The sequence below is a fragment of the Hippocampus bargibanti genome, linkage group LG19 (genome assembly GCF_051943395.1).
Source record: "Hippocampus bargibanti isolate YZ-2025 linkage group LG19, ASM5194339v1, whole genome shotgun sequence".
Classification (NCBI taxonomy): domain Eukaryota; kingdom Metazoa; phylum Chordata; class Actinopteri; order Syngnathiformes; family Syngnathidae; genus Hippocampus; species Hippocampus bargibanti.
In genome coordinates this window covers 10,923,689-10,941,154 of record NC_142752.1, presented here as the reverse complement: position 1 = coordinate 10,941,154, position 17,466 = coordinate 10,923,689, and the positions used below count along the sequence as shown (strand labels likewise).

At 37.1% G+C, this 17,466-nt stretch overlaps 1 protein-coding gene across 3 annotated transcripts in view; it reads right to left on the bottom strand.

Moving 5' to 3' along the window:
- LOC148884000 (usherin) overlaps positions 1-17,466 on the bottom strand; it is a 111,300-nt gene that overhangs the window by 4,575 nt on the left and 89,259 nt on the right. Inside the window, exon 2 of one of the 3 annotated variants that reach the window (XM_089022012.1) lies at positions 16,613-16,737. The exons of the other annotated variants lie outside the window; for them this stretch is intronic. Coding sequence (XP_088878138.1) covers positions 16,613-16,627 — 15 coding nt within the window. The 5' untranslated portion in view covers positions 16,628-16,737. The remainder of the gene's footprint in view (positions 1-16,612; positions 16,738-17,466) is intronic. 3 annotated transcript variants of the gene reach the window in all.

Genomic DNA, 17,466 nt, shown 5'->3' with positions numbered 1-17,466 from the left:
ATTATTTTCAAGGTATGTATTTTTTTTACACATTACTATACATGGTTGCTTTTATGGGGCTAAAAACACCCCCAAGATGATTGTATTTATGGGGTTAAAAATAGCTGAGAGCTGTTTTTTTTTGGTCGAAAAAAGACTGACTAAACATGTCAGTGTGGTGTTTTTTTTACCTAAGTGATTACCTAAATCACTATTTATACATGGTCGCTTTTCCAGCTCAAAACACCTTCCTATACATGTTTTTTTTTTTCAGGTAAAAAAACCTTACTTTACATCACAGGTGTCACAGTCAAGGCCCGGGATATATAGCCACATCATTTTTTTCGGCCTGCGAAAGCAAATCAAACTTGTTAAATTCCATGATACTGCCCTGACCAAAATGTCGCCTTCATTATTCTTGACTAGATTTGAAAACATTATTCATTAATTGGTTGTGTGCTCTATATGTAATATTTTTTCAGGCCTAAAATAACGGCCCTGGTGGCCCGCGGCAAAAAATTACTTTGACACCCCTGCTTTACATGGTCGTTTTTCACTGCCAAAAACGCCTTATTATATATATGGTCGTTTTTTTCAGGTAAAAACGCCTTACTATACAAAAATATACATGGTCGTTTTTTTTCAGGTAAAAAAACGCCTGACTATACATGGTTGTTTTTTTTTGTGTTAAAAATGCCTGATTATACATGGTCGTTTTTTCAGGTAAAAAGTCCTTACTGTACATGGTTGTTTTTTTTAGCTAAACACGCCTTACTATCCATGTTTTTTTTTTTTTTCGGCTAAAAACGCGCTACTATACATGGCCTTTTTTTTTTGCGAAAAACTCCTTACTATACATGGTTGTTTTTTTTTCTTGTCAAAAATGCCTTACTATACATGGTCGTTTCTTTTGGGCTGAAAACGCCTTATTATACATGGTCGTTTTTTTTCAGGCGAAAACGCCTTACTATATTGGTCGTTTTTTTCCACCAAAAACGCCATACAATACATGTTCATTTTTTTTGGCTAAAAACGCCTTCCTATACATGGTTGTTTTTTTGTGTCAAAAATCCCTTACCATACATGGTCGTTTTTTTTCCGCTAAAAGCGCCTTACTATACATGGTGTTTTTTTTTGCGATAAACGCCTTAATATACATGGTGGGGTTTTTTTTGCTAAAAACGCCTTACTATACATGGTATTTTTTTTTCAGCTAAAAATGCTGACTATACATGGTCATTTTTTTCCGCTAAAAACGCCTGACTATACATGGTAGTTTTTTTCAGCTAAAAACGACTTACAATACATGGTATTTTTTTTCAGCTAAAAATGCCTGACCATACATGGTTGTTTTTTTGCCAGCTAAAAACTCCTTAATATACATGGTCATTTTTTTTCAGCTATTCATTTTTTTGGCTAAAAACCTCTTACTATACATGGTCGTTTTTTTCAGCTAAAAACACCTTCCTAGACATGGTGGGTTTTTTTCGCTAAAAATGCCTTACTATACATGGTGGTTTTTTTGTGTGCTAAAAACGCCTTACTATACATGGTAGTTTTTTTCAGCTAAAAACGTCTTAGAATACATGTTAATTTTTTTCAGCTAAAAATGCTGACTATACATTGTAGTTTTTTTTCAGCGAAAAACGTCTTACTATACATGGTCGTTTTTTTCCACTAAAACGCCTTACTATACATGGTCGTTTTTTCAGCTAAAAACGTCTTACTATACATGGTTGTTTTTTTCTGGTAAAAAATGCCATACTATACATGGTAATTTTTTTGGGCTGAAAAAAAAACGCCTTACTATATATGTTCGTTTTTCTCTGCCAAAAACGACTTATTATACATGGTCGTTTTTTTCAGGTATAAAACGCCTGACTATACATGGTGTTTTTTTGTCAAAAATGCCTTACTATACATGTTTTTTTTCCAGGGGAAAAAGCCTTACTACATGGTCGTTTTTTTCCGCCAAAAACGCCTTACTATACATGGTTGTTTTTTTTTTCTAAAAACGTCTTACTATACATGGTAGTTTTTTTCAGCTAGAAACGCCTGACTATACATGGTCGTTTTTTTCGTGTCAAAAATGCCTTACTATACATGGTGGTTTTTTAGGTATAAAACGCCTGACTATACATGGTATTTTTTTCTGTCAAAAATGCCTTACTATGCATGTTTATTTTTTTTTCCGGCAAAAACGCCTTACGATACATGGTTGTTTTTTCGGCTAAAAACGCCTTACTATACATGGTCGTTTTTTTTGTTAAAAACGCCTTACTATACATGGTAGTTTTTTTCAGCGAAAAACGTCTTACTATACATGGTTGTTCTTTCTGGCAAAAAAAAAAAAAAAAAAACGCCTGACTATACATGGTTGTTTGTTTCATGTCAAAAACATGAAAAAAAAACATGGTAGTTTTTTTCAGCTAAAAATGCCTGACTAGACATGGTCGTTTTTTTTTTCAACTAAAAACACCTTAATATACAGCTAAAAAAAATTTTAAGCTAAAAACGGCATACTCTAAATGGTCATTGTTTTTTTCGGCTAAAAACGCCTTACTATACATGGTCATTTTTTCGGCTAAAAACGGCTTACTATACATTGTCGTTTTTTTTCCGGATAAAAACGCCTTACTATACATGGTAGTTTTTTTCAGCTAAAAATGGTGACTATACATGGTCGTTTTTTTTGGGCTAAAAACACCTTACTATACATGGTCGTTTTTCTTCGGCTAAAAACGCCTTAATACCATGGTCGTTTTTTGAGCTAAAAACGCCTTACCACACATGGTCATTGTTTTTTTCAGCTAAAAACGCCTTACTATACATGGTCGTTTTTTTTCGGCTAAAAACGGCTTACTATACATTGTGGTTTTTTTTTCGGATAAAAACGCCTTACTATACATGGTTGTTTTTTTTTGGCTAAAAATGCCTTAGTATACATGGTCGGTTTTTCGGCTCAAAATGCCTTACTATACATGGTGATTTTTCAATCAGAGTAAGAAAGCCTTTATTCGTCCCACAATGAGGAAATTTGCAAAAATCCTAAATAATATGCTGGGATTGAACATGGGACTCTAAACCTGCAGACATCCCTTCTACCACTGTGCTACATAGCCATTGAACGAACTACGGTAAAAAATGCCTTACTATGCATAGTCGTTTTTTCGGTTAAAAATACCTGACTATACATGGTCGTTTTTTTCCGCTAAAAACGCCTGACTATACATGGTAGTTTTTTTCAGCTAAAAACGTCTTACAATACATGGTAGTTTTTTTCCGCTAAAAACGCCTGACTATACATGGTCGTTTTTTTCGGCTAAAAACGCCTTACTATACATGGTCTTTTTTTTGGCTAAAAAAGCCTTACTATACATGGTCGTTTTTTCCGCTAAAAATGCCTGATTATACATGGTGTTTTTTTTTTGCTAAAAACGCCTTACTATACATGGTAGTTTTTTTCAGCTAAAAACGTCTTATAATACATAGTAGTTTTTTTCCGCTAAAAATGCTGACTATACATGGCCGTTTTTTTTCCGGCTAAAAACTCCTTACTATACATGGTAGTTTTTTTCAGCGAAAAACGTCTTACTATACATGGTCATTTTTTTCAAGTAAAAAACACCTTACTATACATGGTGGGTTTTTTTTCAGCTAAAAACGGCTTACTAACAAACTAACATGGTCGTTTTTTCCGCTAAAAACACCTGATTATACATGGTCGTTATTTTTGCTAAAAACGCCTTACTATACATGGTCGTTTTTTTTCAGGTAAAAAAACGTCTTACTAGACATGGTTGTTTTTTTCGTGTCAAAAATGCCTTACTATACATGGTCGTTTTTTTCAGGTAAAAACGTCTTACTCTACATGGTCGTTTTTTTCTGGTAAAAAACACTTTACTATAGATGGTCGTTTTTTTTTTTGCTAAAAACGCCTTACTATAAATGGTCAGTTTTTTTGTGCTAAAAACGCCTTACTATACATGGTAGTTTTTTTGTGCTAAAAACGTCTTACTATAAATGGTCAGTTTTTTTGTGCTAAAAACGCCTTACTATACATGGTAGTTTTTTTCAGCTAAAAACGTCTTACTATACATGGTCGTCTTTTGGGCTAAAAACGCCTTACCATACATGGTGGTTTTTTTGGGGGCTAAAAACGCCTTACTACACATTGTCGTTTTTTTTCAGCTAAAAACGCCTTACTATACATGGTGGGTTTTTTTTCAGCTAAAAACGTCTTACTATACATGGTCGTTTTTTTTCAGGTAAAAAAACGTCTTACTATACATGGTTGTTTTTTTCGTGTCAAAAATGCCTTACTATACATGGTCGTTTTTTTCAGGTAAAAACGTCTTACTATACATGGTCGTTTTTTTCTGGTAAAAAACACTTTACTATACATGGTCGTTTTTTTTGCTAAAAACGCCTTACTATAAATGGTCAGTTTTTTTGTGCTAAAAACGCCTTACTATACATGGTAGTTTTTTTGTGCTAAAAACGCCTTACTACACATTGTCGTTTTTTTCAGCTAAAAACGCTTTACTATACAAGGTTGTTTTTTCAATCAGAGTAAGAAAGCCTTTATTCGTCCCACAATGACGACATTTGCAAAAATCCTAAATAATATGCTGGGATTGAACATGGGACTCTAAAGCTGCAGACATCCCTTCTACCACTGTGCTACATAGCCATTGAACAAACTACGGTACAAAATGCCTTACTATACATAGTCGTTTTTTTCGGCTAAAAATACCTTACTATACATGGTGATTTTTTTGCTAAAACACCTTACTATACATGGTGTTTTTTTTCAGCTAAAGACACCTTACTAGACATGGTCGTTTTTTTCGGCTAAAAACGCATTACTATATGTGTTTATTTTTTTGGCTAAAAATGCCTTACTATACATGGTCGTTTTTTTCAGCTAAAAACACCTTACTAGACATGGTGGTTTTTTTTCGCTAAAAATGCCTTACTATACATGGTGGTTTTTTTGTTGTTGCTAAAAACGCCTTACTATACATGGTAGTTTTTTTCAGCTAAAAACACCTTACTAGACATGGTGTTTTTTTCCCGCTAAAAACGCCTTACGTTGTTGTTTTTTTTTGCCAAAAATGCTTTACTATACATGGTCGTTTTTTCAGGTAAAAAAACACTTTACTACACATGGTGGGGTTTTTTCAGCTAAAAACGGCTCACTAACAAACTAACATGGTTGTTTTTTTTCCCCTAAAAACACCTGATTATACATGGTCGTTTTTTTCCACTAAAAACGCCTTACTATAAATGGTCTTTTTTTGTGTGCTAAAAACGCCTTACTATACATGGTAGTTTTTTTCAGCTAAAAACGTCTTACTATACATGGTCGTTTTTTGGGCTAAAAACGCCTTACCATACATGGTGGTTTTTTTGGGGGCTAAAAACGCCTTACTACACATTGTCGTTTTTTTTTCAGCTAAAAACGCCTTACTATACATGGTGGGTTTTTTTCAGCTAAAAACGTCTTACTATACATGGTCATTTTTTTCATGTAAAAAACCCCCTTACTATACATGGTCGTTTTTTTTTTTGGGTCAAAAATGCTTTACTATACATGGTGGTTTTTTTCAGCTAGAAACGTCTTACTATACATGGTCGTTTTTTTTCAGGTAAAAAAACGTCTTACTATACATGGTTGTTTTTTTCGTGTCACAAATGCCTTACTATACATGGTGTTTTTTTTGCTAAAAACGCCTTACTATACATGGTCGTTTTTTTCAGGTAAAAACGTCTTACTATACATGGTCGTTTTTTTTCTGGTAAAAAACACTTTACTATAGATGGTCGTTTTTTTCGTCTCAAAAATGCCTCACGGTCGGTTTTTTGGGGGCTGAAAATGCCTTATTATATATGGTCGTTTTTTTCAGGTATAAAACGCCGACTATACATGGTGTTTTTTGTGTCAAAAATGCCTTACTATACATGGGGTTTTTTTCAGGCGAAAAAGCCTTACTATACATGGTCGTTTTTTTTGTTGCTAAAAACGCCTTACTATACATGGTAGTTTTTTTCAGCTAAAAACGTCTTACTATACATGGTTGTTCTTTCTGGCAAAAAAAAAAACGCCTGACTATACATGTTTTTTTTTTTTCATGTCAAAAACACCTTACTATACATGGTAGTTTTTTTCAGCTAAAAATGCCTGACTAGACATGGTCGTTTTTTTCCAACTAAAAACACCTTAATATACATGGTCATTTTTTTCAGCTAAAAACGCCATACTCTAAATGGTCATTGTTTTTTTTCGGCTAAAAACGCCTTACTATACATGGTCATTTTTTTTGATAAAACACCTGACTATACATGGTAGTTTTTTTCAGCTAAAAACGTCTTACAATACATGGTAGTTTTTTTCAGCTAAAAATGCTTGACCATACATGGTTGTTTTTTTTGCCAGCTAAAAACGCCTTAATATACATGGTCATTTTTTTTCAGCTATTCATTTTTTTCGGCTAAAAACCTCTTACTATACATGGTCGTTTTTTTTCAGCTAAAAACGCATTACTATATGTGTTCATATTTTGGCAAAAAATGCCTTACTATACATGGTCGTTTTTTTTCAGCTAAAAACACCTTACTAGACATGGTGGTTTTATGTCGCTAAAAATGCCTTACTATACATGGTGGGTTTTTTTCAGCTAAAAACGTCTTACAATACATGGTATTTTTTTCAGCTAAAAATGCTGACTATACATGGTAATTTTTTTTCCGGCTAAAAACGCCTTACTATACATGGTAGTTTTTTTCAGCTAAAAACGTCTTACTATACATGGTCATTTTTTTCAGGTAAAAAAACCCCTTACTATACATGGTCGTTTTTTTTTTTTTGTCAAAAATGCTTTACTATACATGGTGGTTTTTTTCAGGTAAAAAAAAACGCCTTACTATATACATGGTCATTTTTTCCAGCTAAAACCGGCTTTCTAACAAACTAACATGGTTGTTTTTTCCCCCTAAAACGCCTGATTATACATGGTCGTTTTTTTCCGCTAAAAACACCTTACGATACATGGTCGTTATTTTTGCTAAAAACGCCTTACTATACATGGTAGTTTTTTTCAGCTAGAAACGTCTTACTATACATGGTCGTTTTTTTTCAGGTAAAAAACGTCTTACTATACATGGTTGTTTTTTTCGTGTCACAAATGCCTTACTATACATGGTCGTTTTTTTCAGGTAAAAACGTCTTACTATACATGGTCGTTTTTTTTCTGGTAAAAAACACTTTACTATAGATGGTCGTTTTTTTCGTCTCAAAAATGCCTCACGGTCGGTTTTTTTGGGGCTGAAAACGCCTTATTATATATGGTCGTTTTTTTCAGGTATAAAACGCCTGACTATACATGGTGTTTTTTGTGTCAAAAATGCCTTACTATACATGGTAGTTTTTTCAGCTAAAAACGTCTTACTATACATGGTTGTTCTTTCTGGCAAAAAAAAAAAAAAAACGCCTGACTATACATAGTTTTTTTTTTTTCATGTCAAAAACACCTTACTATACATGGTAGTTTTTTTCAGCTAAAAACGTCTTACAATACATGGTAGTTTTTTTCAGCTAAAAATGCCTGACTAGACATGGTCGTTTTTTTTCCAACTAAAAACACCTTAATATACATGGTCATTTTTTTTCAGCTAAAAACGGCATACTCTAAATGGTCATTGTTTTTTTTCGGCTAAAAACGCCTTACTATACATGGTCATTTTTTCGGCTAAAAACCCCTTACTATACATGGTCGTTTTTCTTCGGCTAAAAACGCCTTACTATACCATGGTCATTTTTTGGGCTAAAAACGCCTTAGCACACATGGTCATTGTTTTTTTCAGCTAAAAACGCCTTACTATACATGGTCGTTTTTTTTTCGGCTAAAAACGGCTTACTATACATTGTCGTTTTTTTTTCGGATAAAAACGCCTTACTATACATGGTTGTTTTTTTTCGGCTAAAAATGCCTTAGTATACATGGTCGGTTTTTCGGCTCAAAATGCCTTACTATACATGGTGATTTTTCAATCAGAGTAAGAAAGCCTTTATTCGTCCCACAATGAGGAAATTTGCAAAAATCCTAAATAATATGCTGGGATTGAACATGGGACTCTAAACCTGCAGACATCCCTTCTACCACTGTGCTACATAGCCATTGAACGAACTACGGTAAAAAATGCCTTACTATACATAGTCGTTTTTTCGGTTAAAAATACCTGACTATACATGGTAGTTTTTTTCAGCTAAAAACGTCTTACAATACATGGTAGTTTTTTTCAGCTAAAAATGCCTGACTAGACATGGTCGTTTTTTTTCCAACTAAAAACACCTTAATATACATGGTCATTTTTTTTCAGCTAAAAACGGCATACTCTAAATGGTCATTGTTTTTTTTCGGCTAAAAACGCCTTACTATACATGGTCATTTTTTCGGCTAAAAACCCCTTACTATACATGGTCGTTTTTCTTCGGCTAAAAACGCCTTACTATACCATGGTCATTTTTTGGGCTAAAAACGCCTTAGCACACATGGTCATTGTTTTTTTCAGCTAAAAACGCCTTACTATACATGGTCGTTTTTTTTTCGGCTAAAAACGGCTTACTATACATTGTCGTTTTTTTTTCGGATAAAAACGCCTTACTATACATGGTTGTTTTTTTTCGGCTAAAAATGCCTTAGTATACATGGTCGGTTTTTCGGCTCAAAATGCCTTACTATACATGGTGATTTTTCAATCAGAGTAAGAAAGCCTTACTATACATGAGGAAATTTGCAAAAATCCTAAATAATATGCTTATTGAACATGGTCGTTTCTTTTCCTGCAGACATCCCTTCTACCACTGACATAGCCATTGAACGAACTACGGTAAAAAATGCCTTACTATACATAGTCGTTTTTTCGGTTAAAAATACCTGACTATACATGGTAGTTTTTTTCAGCTAAAAACGTCTTACAATACATGGTAGTTTTTTTCCGCTAAAAACGCCTGACTATACATGGTCGTTTTTTTCGGCTAAAAACGCCTTCCTATACATGGTCTTTTTTTTGGCTAAAAAAGCCTTACTATACATGGTCGTTTTTTTCAGCTAAAAACACCTTACTAGACATGGTCGTTTTTTCCGCTAAAAATGCCTGATTATACATGGTGTTTTTTTTGCTAAAAACGCCTTACTATACATGGTAGTTTTTTTCAGCTAAAAACGTCTTACAATACATAGTAGTTTTTTTCCGCTAAAAATGGTGACTATACATGGTCGTTTTTTTTCCAGCTAAAAACGCCTTACTACACATGGTCGTTTTTTTCGGCTAAAAACGGCTTACTATACATGGTCGTTTTTTTGGGCTAAAAACACCTTATTATACATGGTCGTGTTTTTTCATCTATAAATGCCTTACTATACATGGTTGTTTTTTTTTTCGGCTAAAAACGCCTTACTATATGTGTTCATTTTTTGGGCTAAAAACACCTTACTATACATGGTCGTTTTTTTGGGCTAAAAACGCCTTACCATACATGGTCGTTTTTTTCAGCTAAAAACGCCTTACTATACATGGTCATCTTTCAACCAGAGTAAGAAAGCCTTTATTCGTCCCACAAGAGGACATTTGCAAAATTCCTAAATAATATGCCGGGATTGAACATGGGACTCTAAACCTGCAAACATCCCTTCTACCACTGTGCGACACAGCCATTGAACGAACTGAGGTAAAAAATGCCTTACATGGTCGTTTTTTTCAGGTAAAAAATGCCTTACTATACATGGTCATTCTTTTCAGCTAAAAACGCCTTACTATACATGTTCCCTTTTTGGCTAAAAACACCTTACTATCCATGGTCGTTTTTTGGCTAAAAACGGCTTTCTATATATGGTGTTTTTTTGCGCTAAAAAAAGCCTTACTATACATGGTCGTTTTTTCCCACTAAAAACACCTGACTATACATGGTTGTGTTTTTTCGACTAAAAACGACTTACATGGTCGTTTTTTTCAGCTAAAAAAAAAATCGCCTTACTATACATGGTCATTCTTTTCAGCTAAAAACGCCTTACTATACATGTTCCTTTTTTGGCTAAAAACGCCTTACTATCCATGGTCGTTTTTTTGGCTAAAAACGCCTTTCTATACATGGTCGTTTTTTGTGCTAAAAAAGCCTTACTATACATGGTCGTTTTTTTGCGCTAAAAACGCCTTACTATACATGGTCGTTTTTTTGCGTGAAAAAAGCCTTACCATACATGGTAGTTTTTAAATGGCTTACTATACAAGGTCGTTTTTTTTTGGCTAAAAACGCCTTCCTATACATGGTCGTTTTTTTTTGCTAAAAATGCCTTACTATACATGGTTGTGTTTTTTGGGGGGGCTAAAAAGGCCTTACTATATATACATGTTCGTTTTTCGGCTAAAAATGCCTTCTTATACATGATCGTTTTTTTTGGCTAAAAACGCCTAACTATAGAAGGTGTTTTTTTCAGCTAAAAATGCCCTCTTCTACATGGTCGTTTTTCGGCTAAATACACCTTACTATACATGGTCGTTTTTTTCCGGGTAAAAAACGTCTTACTATACATGGTCATTTTTTTGGGGTCAAAAACGCCCCTACGATACATGGTCGTTTTGCGATGTGTTTAAAGCAGGCCCGCGCTGCCTGCATACCGCAGCTCGGAATGATGGAATAGGACCCCGGTTCTATTTTGTGGGTTTTCCCTCCTGAACTGGGGCCATGATTGAGATGGGCATTCGTATTGCGCCGCTAGAGGTGAAATTCTTGGACCGGCGCAAGACGGGCCAGGGCGAAAGGATTTGCCCAAAAAGTTTTCATTAATCAAGAACGAAAGTCGGAGGTTCGAAGATGATCAGATACCGTCGTAGTTCTGACCATAAAAGATGCCGACGGCGTTATTCCCATTACTCGCCGGGCAGTGCCCGAGAAACCGCCGAGTCTTTGGGTTCCGGGGGGGAGTATAGTGGCAAAGCTGAAACTTAAAGGACTTTACGAGATGCGGGAGCACAATTGCTTCTCAAGTCCTCCAACATAATGCGGCTAGATGGACCCACGTGAAGGTCCTTGCGCAAGAAGAAAAATACTAACCATAACCCAATAAAACCTCATTGTAACCTTATACTACCTCTGAGTGATTACTGAGTGGTGTCTACTAACGTAGTGGGGAATACATAGCATGACTCTAGTATTCCTAACACGGCCACTACGAACAATCCCCCCCCTATTTATTTGTCGCAAGTGTAATAAAACATCTCACAAGTGCCACCCTATTTCATGCCACGTACTAAAGTGCATAAGATAACTAAAAGTTCTGCTGAGATTAAATGCACATGGTGCCACAGATGATTCCCACCAGAAAGATGGGGCCTTCCAACACAAAAGACACGCTCACCCAGCTCAATGGAAACATCTCAAAGAATTTCGCTCAGCCAAAGTCAAGAATATGGGGTGGGCATGGTCTTGCGACGCCAGGGAGTACCGCAAAAGGAGGATTCGCACCAAAGCAGAATCTGGAACTGGTAGCCAAGGAATTGGTCATGAAATTGACAAAAGAGCAGGTGAGCCAAGAGTGGGCCAAAATCAAAAAGAAACGGCTATCCAAAACAGGAAAATGAGGCTTATGGATAGATCCAACGCAAAGTCAGGGCGGGATTCCTTGAAACAATGATTGAGGCAACAGGGGGTGACAAAGACCTTGCTGAAAAGAATACATCTATGCTCCTGGAGGCCCTCAGCTCCACAGAGGAAGAGAGGGAACACGAAATATCGACACTAATTACGACATTAGGGCGCTCTACTCCAACTCCAGCGAGGGTGACAGAGGGAACCACGACGCACAGAGACTACAAAAATTCACCCAAACGCAGAAAAAAAACAAGTTCGACAAATACCATACACATCAGCGACCCCTCGCCAAGACCATCTTGAATGGTCTAGAAAACGCCAAATGTAACATTGCGATTAATGTACTAGCAGACAGTTTTCAAGAAAGATGGCACAACCAGTACAAATACAAGAAACTCAGTCTATTCAGATCTGACATGACAGCAGACAATGACTTTATGAGAAGGCCTATCCAACCTCAAGAGGTTTTGGGCAACTTAAAGGCTATGAAATACGACTCTGCCCCGGGGCCCGGTGGCATCACGAAAAACATGCTCTTCAACCAGGACAGAAGTGGACAATACCTAGCGAGACTATTTACCAAACAAGGAGCCATTCTGATGACGATGAAAGAATGCAGAACAACACTCATACCCAAATCTTCCAATCCCTCCGAACTAAACAATATCTCCGACTGGAAACCAATCACAATTGGCTCTATACTTATGAGACTTTTCATGAGAATTATAACTATGAGATTAAGCCAGGCATGCCCAATCAACCCTAGGCAAAAAGGGTTCCTTTGCGATTCAGATGGCTGCAGCGAAAACGTAACCATTTTGAACCATATTATTAAGCGTGCATTCAGAGACAAAATGGACCTAGCAGTGGTCTTTATACATTTTGCAAAGGCCTTCGACACAGTGGACCACCGCCATATACTAAAGGCACTCAATAGAATCAAACTCGACAAACACATACAAGAGCTGATCAAGAACGCGTATGTGGGATGGACAACGTGCATTACATACATGTGGTAAAATCCAAATGGAGGTGGAGGTCAAGCAAGGTGACTCAATGTCACCGCTGCTGTACAACCTGGCCATACACCCCCTCATCACCACTATAGAAAGAGGTGAATGTGGACTGCAATGGGACGGACACAAAATAGCCACACTGACATTTGCAGATGATTTGGTACTCATAAGCGGGTCATTTGAAGGCATGGCAGCACAAATTGGGCTGCTAGAAAAATATTGCGAATACACAGAATTGACAGTTCAGCCAAATGAATGCTGTGGGTTGAAATCTAGGCCCTAGATGTTCAAGGCGGAGGGGTCGATGTGTTTAGAGGAGACAAAATAAGCAACTTGTGGATGAGGGAGCACCACAACAAGGTGATTAAACAGACACACTACATCAGGGCTATAGACATCGTATATTATTGTGTTGTATAAACCTCGCGTCGGCCATTTTGAATGCTTTTCGATTTGCGACCGTTTTGCCGGAACGGAACCCGGTTGTAACTCAGATGTTACATGGTTGTTTTTATGGGGCTAAAAACACCTTACCCTTCATAATCGTTTGTATGGGGCTAAAATGTCTTAATATCCATGCTTGTTTTTATGGGGATAAAAACGTCTTACTATGCATGGTCGTTTTTTTTCCCAGCTCAAAATACCTTACTATACATATTTTTATGGGGCTTTTCGTCAAAGGAAGCTACAGCTTCGTGTTAGCTTTCAACATTTAGCTTGTAGTAGACGTGCTCTCCTCTTTCATTTAGACTATATATACGGTCAGTTTTTTGGGGGCAAAATAAAACACCTCACTATACTTGTTTGTTTTCTTTGAGGGAGAGCGGGGGGGGGGGGGGGGGGGGGGGGGGTAAAAATGCCTGACTATACATGGCCGTTTATTGGGGTAAAAAAACACCTTAGTATAATCAGGGGACTTTGATCCAGTTCCTCATGGGTTGCTGTCCTTTCTGTTTTATATCTTGCCCTGCTGCAACAGACCTTATTGAAATGTCGATCGTTAGGCAGTTTCTGCAGACTTGGGTGCTTGTCTGATCAGTAAGGTGTGATTGCAGCACTGAGTGGAGAAAAACATCCAGGAAACCAGACCTTAAGAAACGGAATTGAAGACCCCGGTAATAGATTGAACAATATTTTTTTAAAACAGCACCCATCTAAGAAGGCTGACCAATAGTATAGTACAGGGGCCCGGGAGTTGAGTGGCTAACATGTTGATTTCACATTGTTTAATTCCACCTCCACCTTCGATGTGGAGTTTACTTGTTCTTCCCGTGCTTGTCAAATAGCTTTATTGTCAAATATGCTAATATGCATGACATACAGCACAGATGAAATTATTGTCCTCTCGGACCCAGCATGCAAGGCACTTATAATGACTTTAACAAACATAATAAACATGAAAACGCCTATTTGCCGGGAGAGGGGAGCCGCTGCGTGCTTGTGTGGGTTTCCTCACACATTCCAAAAACCTATATGGCAGGCTGATTGAACACTCCAAATTGTCCCTTCGTTATGCCTACAGGTGGCGCTAGTGCACTTTAAGATTCAATGTCTGCTTTGTGTGCATCTCTGAGTTTGATGAGATGTGAGCCTCCTATCTGTTTCTTCAATTAGCAGCCCCAATTACGAGTGAAGACGCAAGAACATGTCACGAGCGGATGGAGATGTCATCTGATAAGATGAAGAATAATAAGAAATCATCTCAGTGTGGATACATCTCTAATTTAAGCACATATAAAATATGATCTAACAACACCTGAAGGGCTTTATGGGACTTAACTGTCGTTCATATAATGAAGCGAAGAGTCAGTGGGGCGTTTGTTTACGCATGTGTATGTACATCTATCTATCTATCTATCTATCTACAGTAAAGTCTCTTTATATCGATATTCTCGGGAGTCGGAAAAAATATCGATATAACCGGACTATCGATATATCCGATCCTGCGGCATGTAAATTATCTCCTTGCGTTCATAGAAATAGTATCGAAATAAGCAGTACTATCGATATAACCGATATCGATATACTGAGACTTTACTGTATATATATATATATATATATATATATATATATATCATGCAGATCAAACCTCTAAAGATGGACGACACTGATTTGCTGTGGCGACTCCTTCAAGGGAAAAGCCGAAAGAAAAAGAAGATATATATATATACATATATATATATATATATATATATATATATATACATATATATATATATACATATATATATATATATACATATACATATATATATATATATATATATATATATATATATATATATATATATATATATATATATATATATATATATATATATATATATATATATATATATTCAGTGCGAGTCTTAAAACGTAGAATATAGCTATATGTGGTGGAATCTTTGTAAAATACGCTCAGTAGAAGTCATTTGAAGCGATTTTACAAATTATTGACACAACTTGTCCGGCGACGTCGGTTGTCCTTTAAGGATGTGCATATGAAATCGTTCTATCAGCTCTCATCACTGAGTAACTTTTATTTTTGTTGTTGTGCCGCAAAAAAGGGTACTTAACCATTTAAGGTGCAGTTGACATCTGATCATGTTGTCAGGTTACAGGGTGTATGAAAGGGTTCCCTAGAAAAATGAGTTCTGTCATAAATCTGCCTGTTCCGAGTCAGAATTCCTAAGGCACATCCCTAACTGCAAAACAGGCCGAGAGTGGAAAAAAAGGCAGCTGCACGTGATGCTGCGCAAATGCTAAACAAATGTTGAGTTTAGGCAGTGCACCTACAATGGCATGTGACTGACAGCTACATGGACAGAAAGCGAGTTGCTTGAAAGGTAATGGACAGAGTGCTCCCAGCGAGCACCATGCAGGTCAAAGTTGGGCATCCCCCACTGGCGTCATCATCCCGGCTGAATGGAAGCACTCAATATGTTGTGGATAAAAGCAGCACATTAAAGCAAACAAGTGATATCCAGCTATATGCGGTGCGCTGAAAGCCGCCACTCGCACGCTCGCCCAGGCTCTCTCTCCTGTTTACGCTTGTACGTCCATTCCAGACAATGTGGACACTGAAGGAACTGAGTGCCTGTTTGTTTGTTTTTTGTGTGCGTGCATGTGTGTTTACCGTGGTCATCATTCAGCTGGTAAAAGCTTTTCACGGCTACTTTTTTTTAAGCTATTTAGGCCTAACAGGGAAAAGTGGCACAATGTGACTTTTCTTACAATTGTAGCTTTTAGGGTGGGTGGTGACATTACACTAGCCAAAAGCTACAGCCAGCAATGGGGTTAAGAACGCTAACTCATGTTTGTGGCAACACAGTCGTTTTTGCACTGAATTACGTCTTGCTTTTTATACCAAATAAACAATTTCTAACATTTTTTGTTCTTTCTATAAAAGAGCACAACGCTAAATTGTGAGCGGGTGTTGTCAGCCGTTGTTGGTTTCTTAGCTGACTAAGCTAATAAATGGTTTTCTTTCCCCTATGGCTGGAAAAGCAACATTGTATTTTTTATGTTGGTGAGATGCTGAACTAGCCCGCCTGAAGTGGTGAGTTAAGTAGTTTCTTTAACTCATTCACTGCGAAACGTGCAAAAATGTGTCTACTCCAGTGCCAGGGTTTTTGTCATTGTCACTTGAATTCCAAGACCCACAAAATATTGAGTTTTAGGACTACATAAACAATTATTACAGTGTAAGAAACCTTAGACCAGGGATCAGGACCCTATGGCTCGCGAGCCAAATATGGCTCTTTTGATGATTGCATGTGGCTCGCCGATAAAACAAAATACATATTCTCGCCTTTTCGCTGTTCATTTCCTGTTTGACGGCAGTTGGAGGAAAGCGCAATTTTGATTGGATGATGCTGACCTAAGGTGGCCGTTGATGTTGAAAGCGCAATTTTGATTGGATGATGCTGACCTAAGGTGGCCGTTGATGTTGAAAGAACAATTTTGATTGGATGATACTGACCAAGGTGTCGTTCATGTCGAAACAGGTAAACGCCCCCTTTTAAAAAAGATGACGAGTATCGTACAGTTCAGGTTGAATGGACCGAAGGATTCGCCTTTGTGGAGAGAAAAGGTTCTGATTGTAATCTGCAATGAAACAATACCATCGATGAAACAGTCGAATGTCAGTGACACTTTGACAAGCCCCAAGTGAACGTGAGCATCAATATACTTCTGCGAGAGACAGCAGAAAGCAAGCGTGCAAGGTCATGATCTGTGTGCAGGCTAGCTAGCAGTAACTTTGCGTATGGACCTGGCAAGTTGACTTTCATTCCGATCGTTTGGCTGGATTTTTACCAATCATGAGGAAAGGAAAACCATTCATATTAATGGTGAGTATTATCACAAAGTTATTTAAAGGACAACCGACGTCTCCGGACAAGTTGTGTCCATAAGTTGTAAAATGGCTTCAAATGACTCCTACTGAGCGTATTTTACAAAGATTCCACTGCATATAGCTATATTTTACGTTTTAAGACTCACGCTGAATATTCCGGAAGTCTTGTTTTTGAGTTGGTGACGAGTCCTCACCCTACGTCACTGAAGGAACGCCCCTGACTGAAAAAAGGACACATTGTAGCAGTCCTTCCATCACGTCAATGAATTTTGCTGTACTTTAGTCTGAAAACGTCGTGTAGGACAAAAAAGAGGCAGAAGAGGGCGACGAAGCTCCATGTAAGGAATTAATCAGCCTGTGGAAATGGGCTGATTAATTCCTTACACGGCTTTGTCTCCATTTTCTGCCTTTTTTGGGTGCGACATTTCCCACCCCTGATGCCTCAAAATGACTCGGAATAAATTCTTTAATCGATTGCA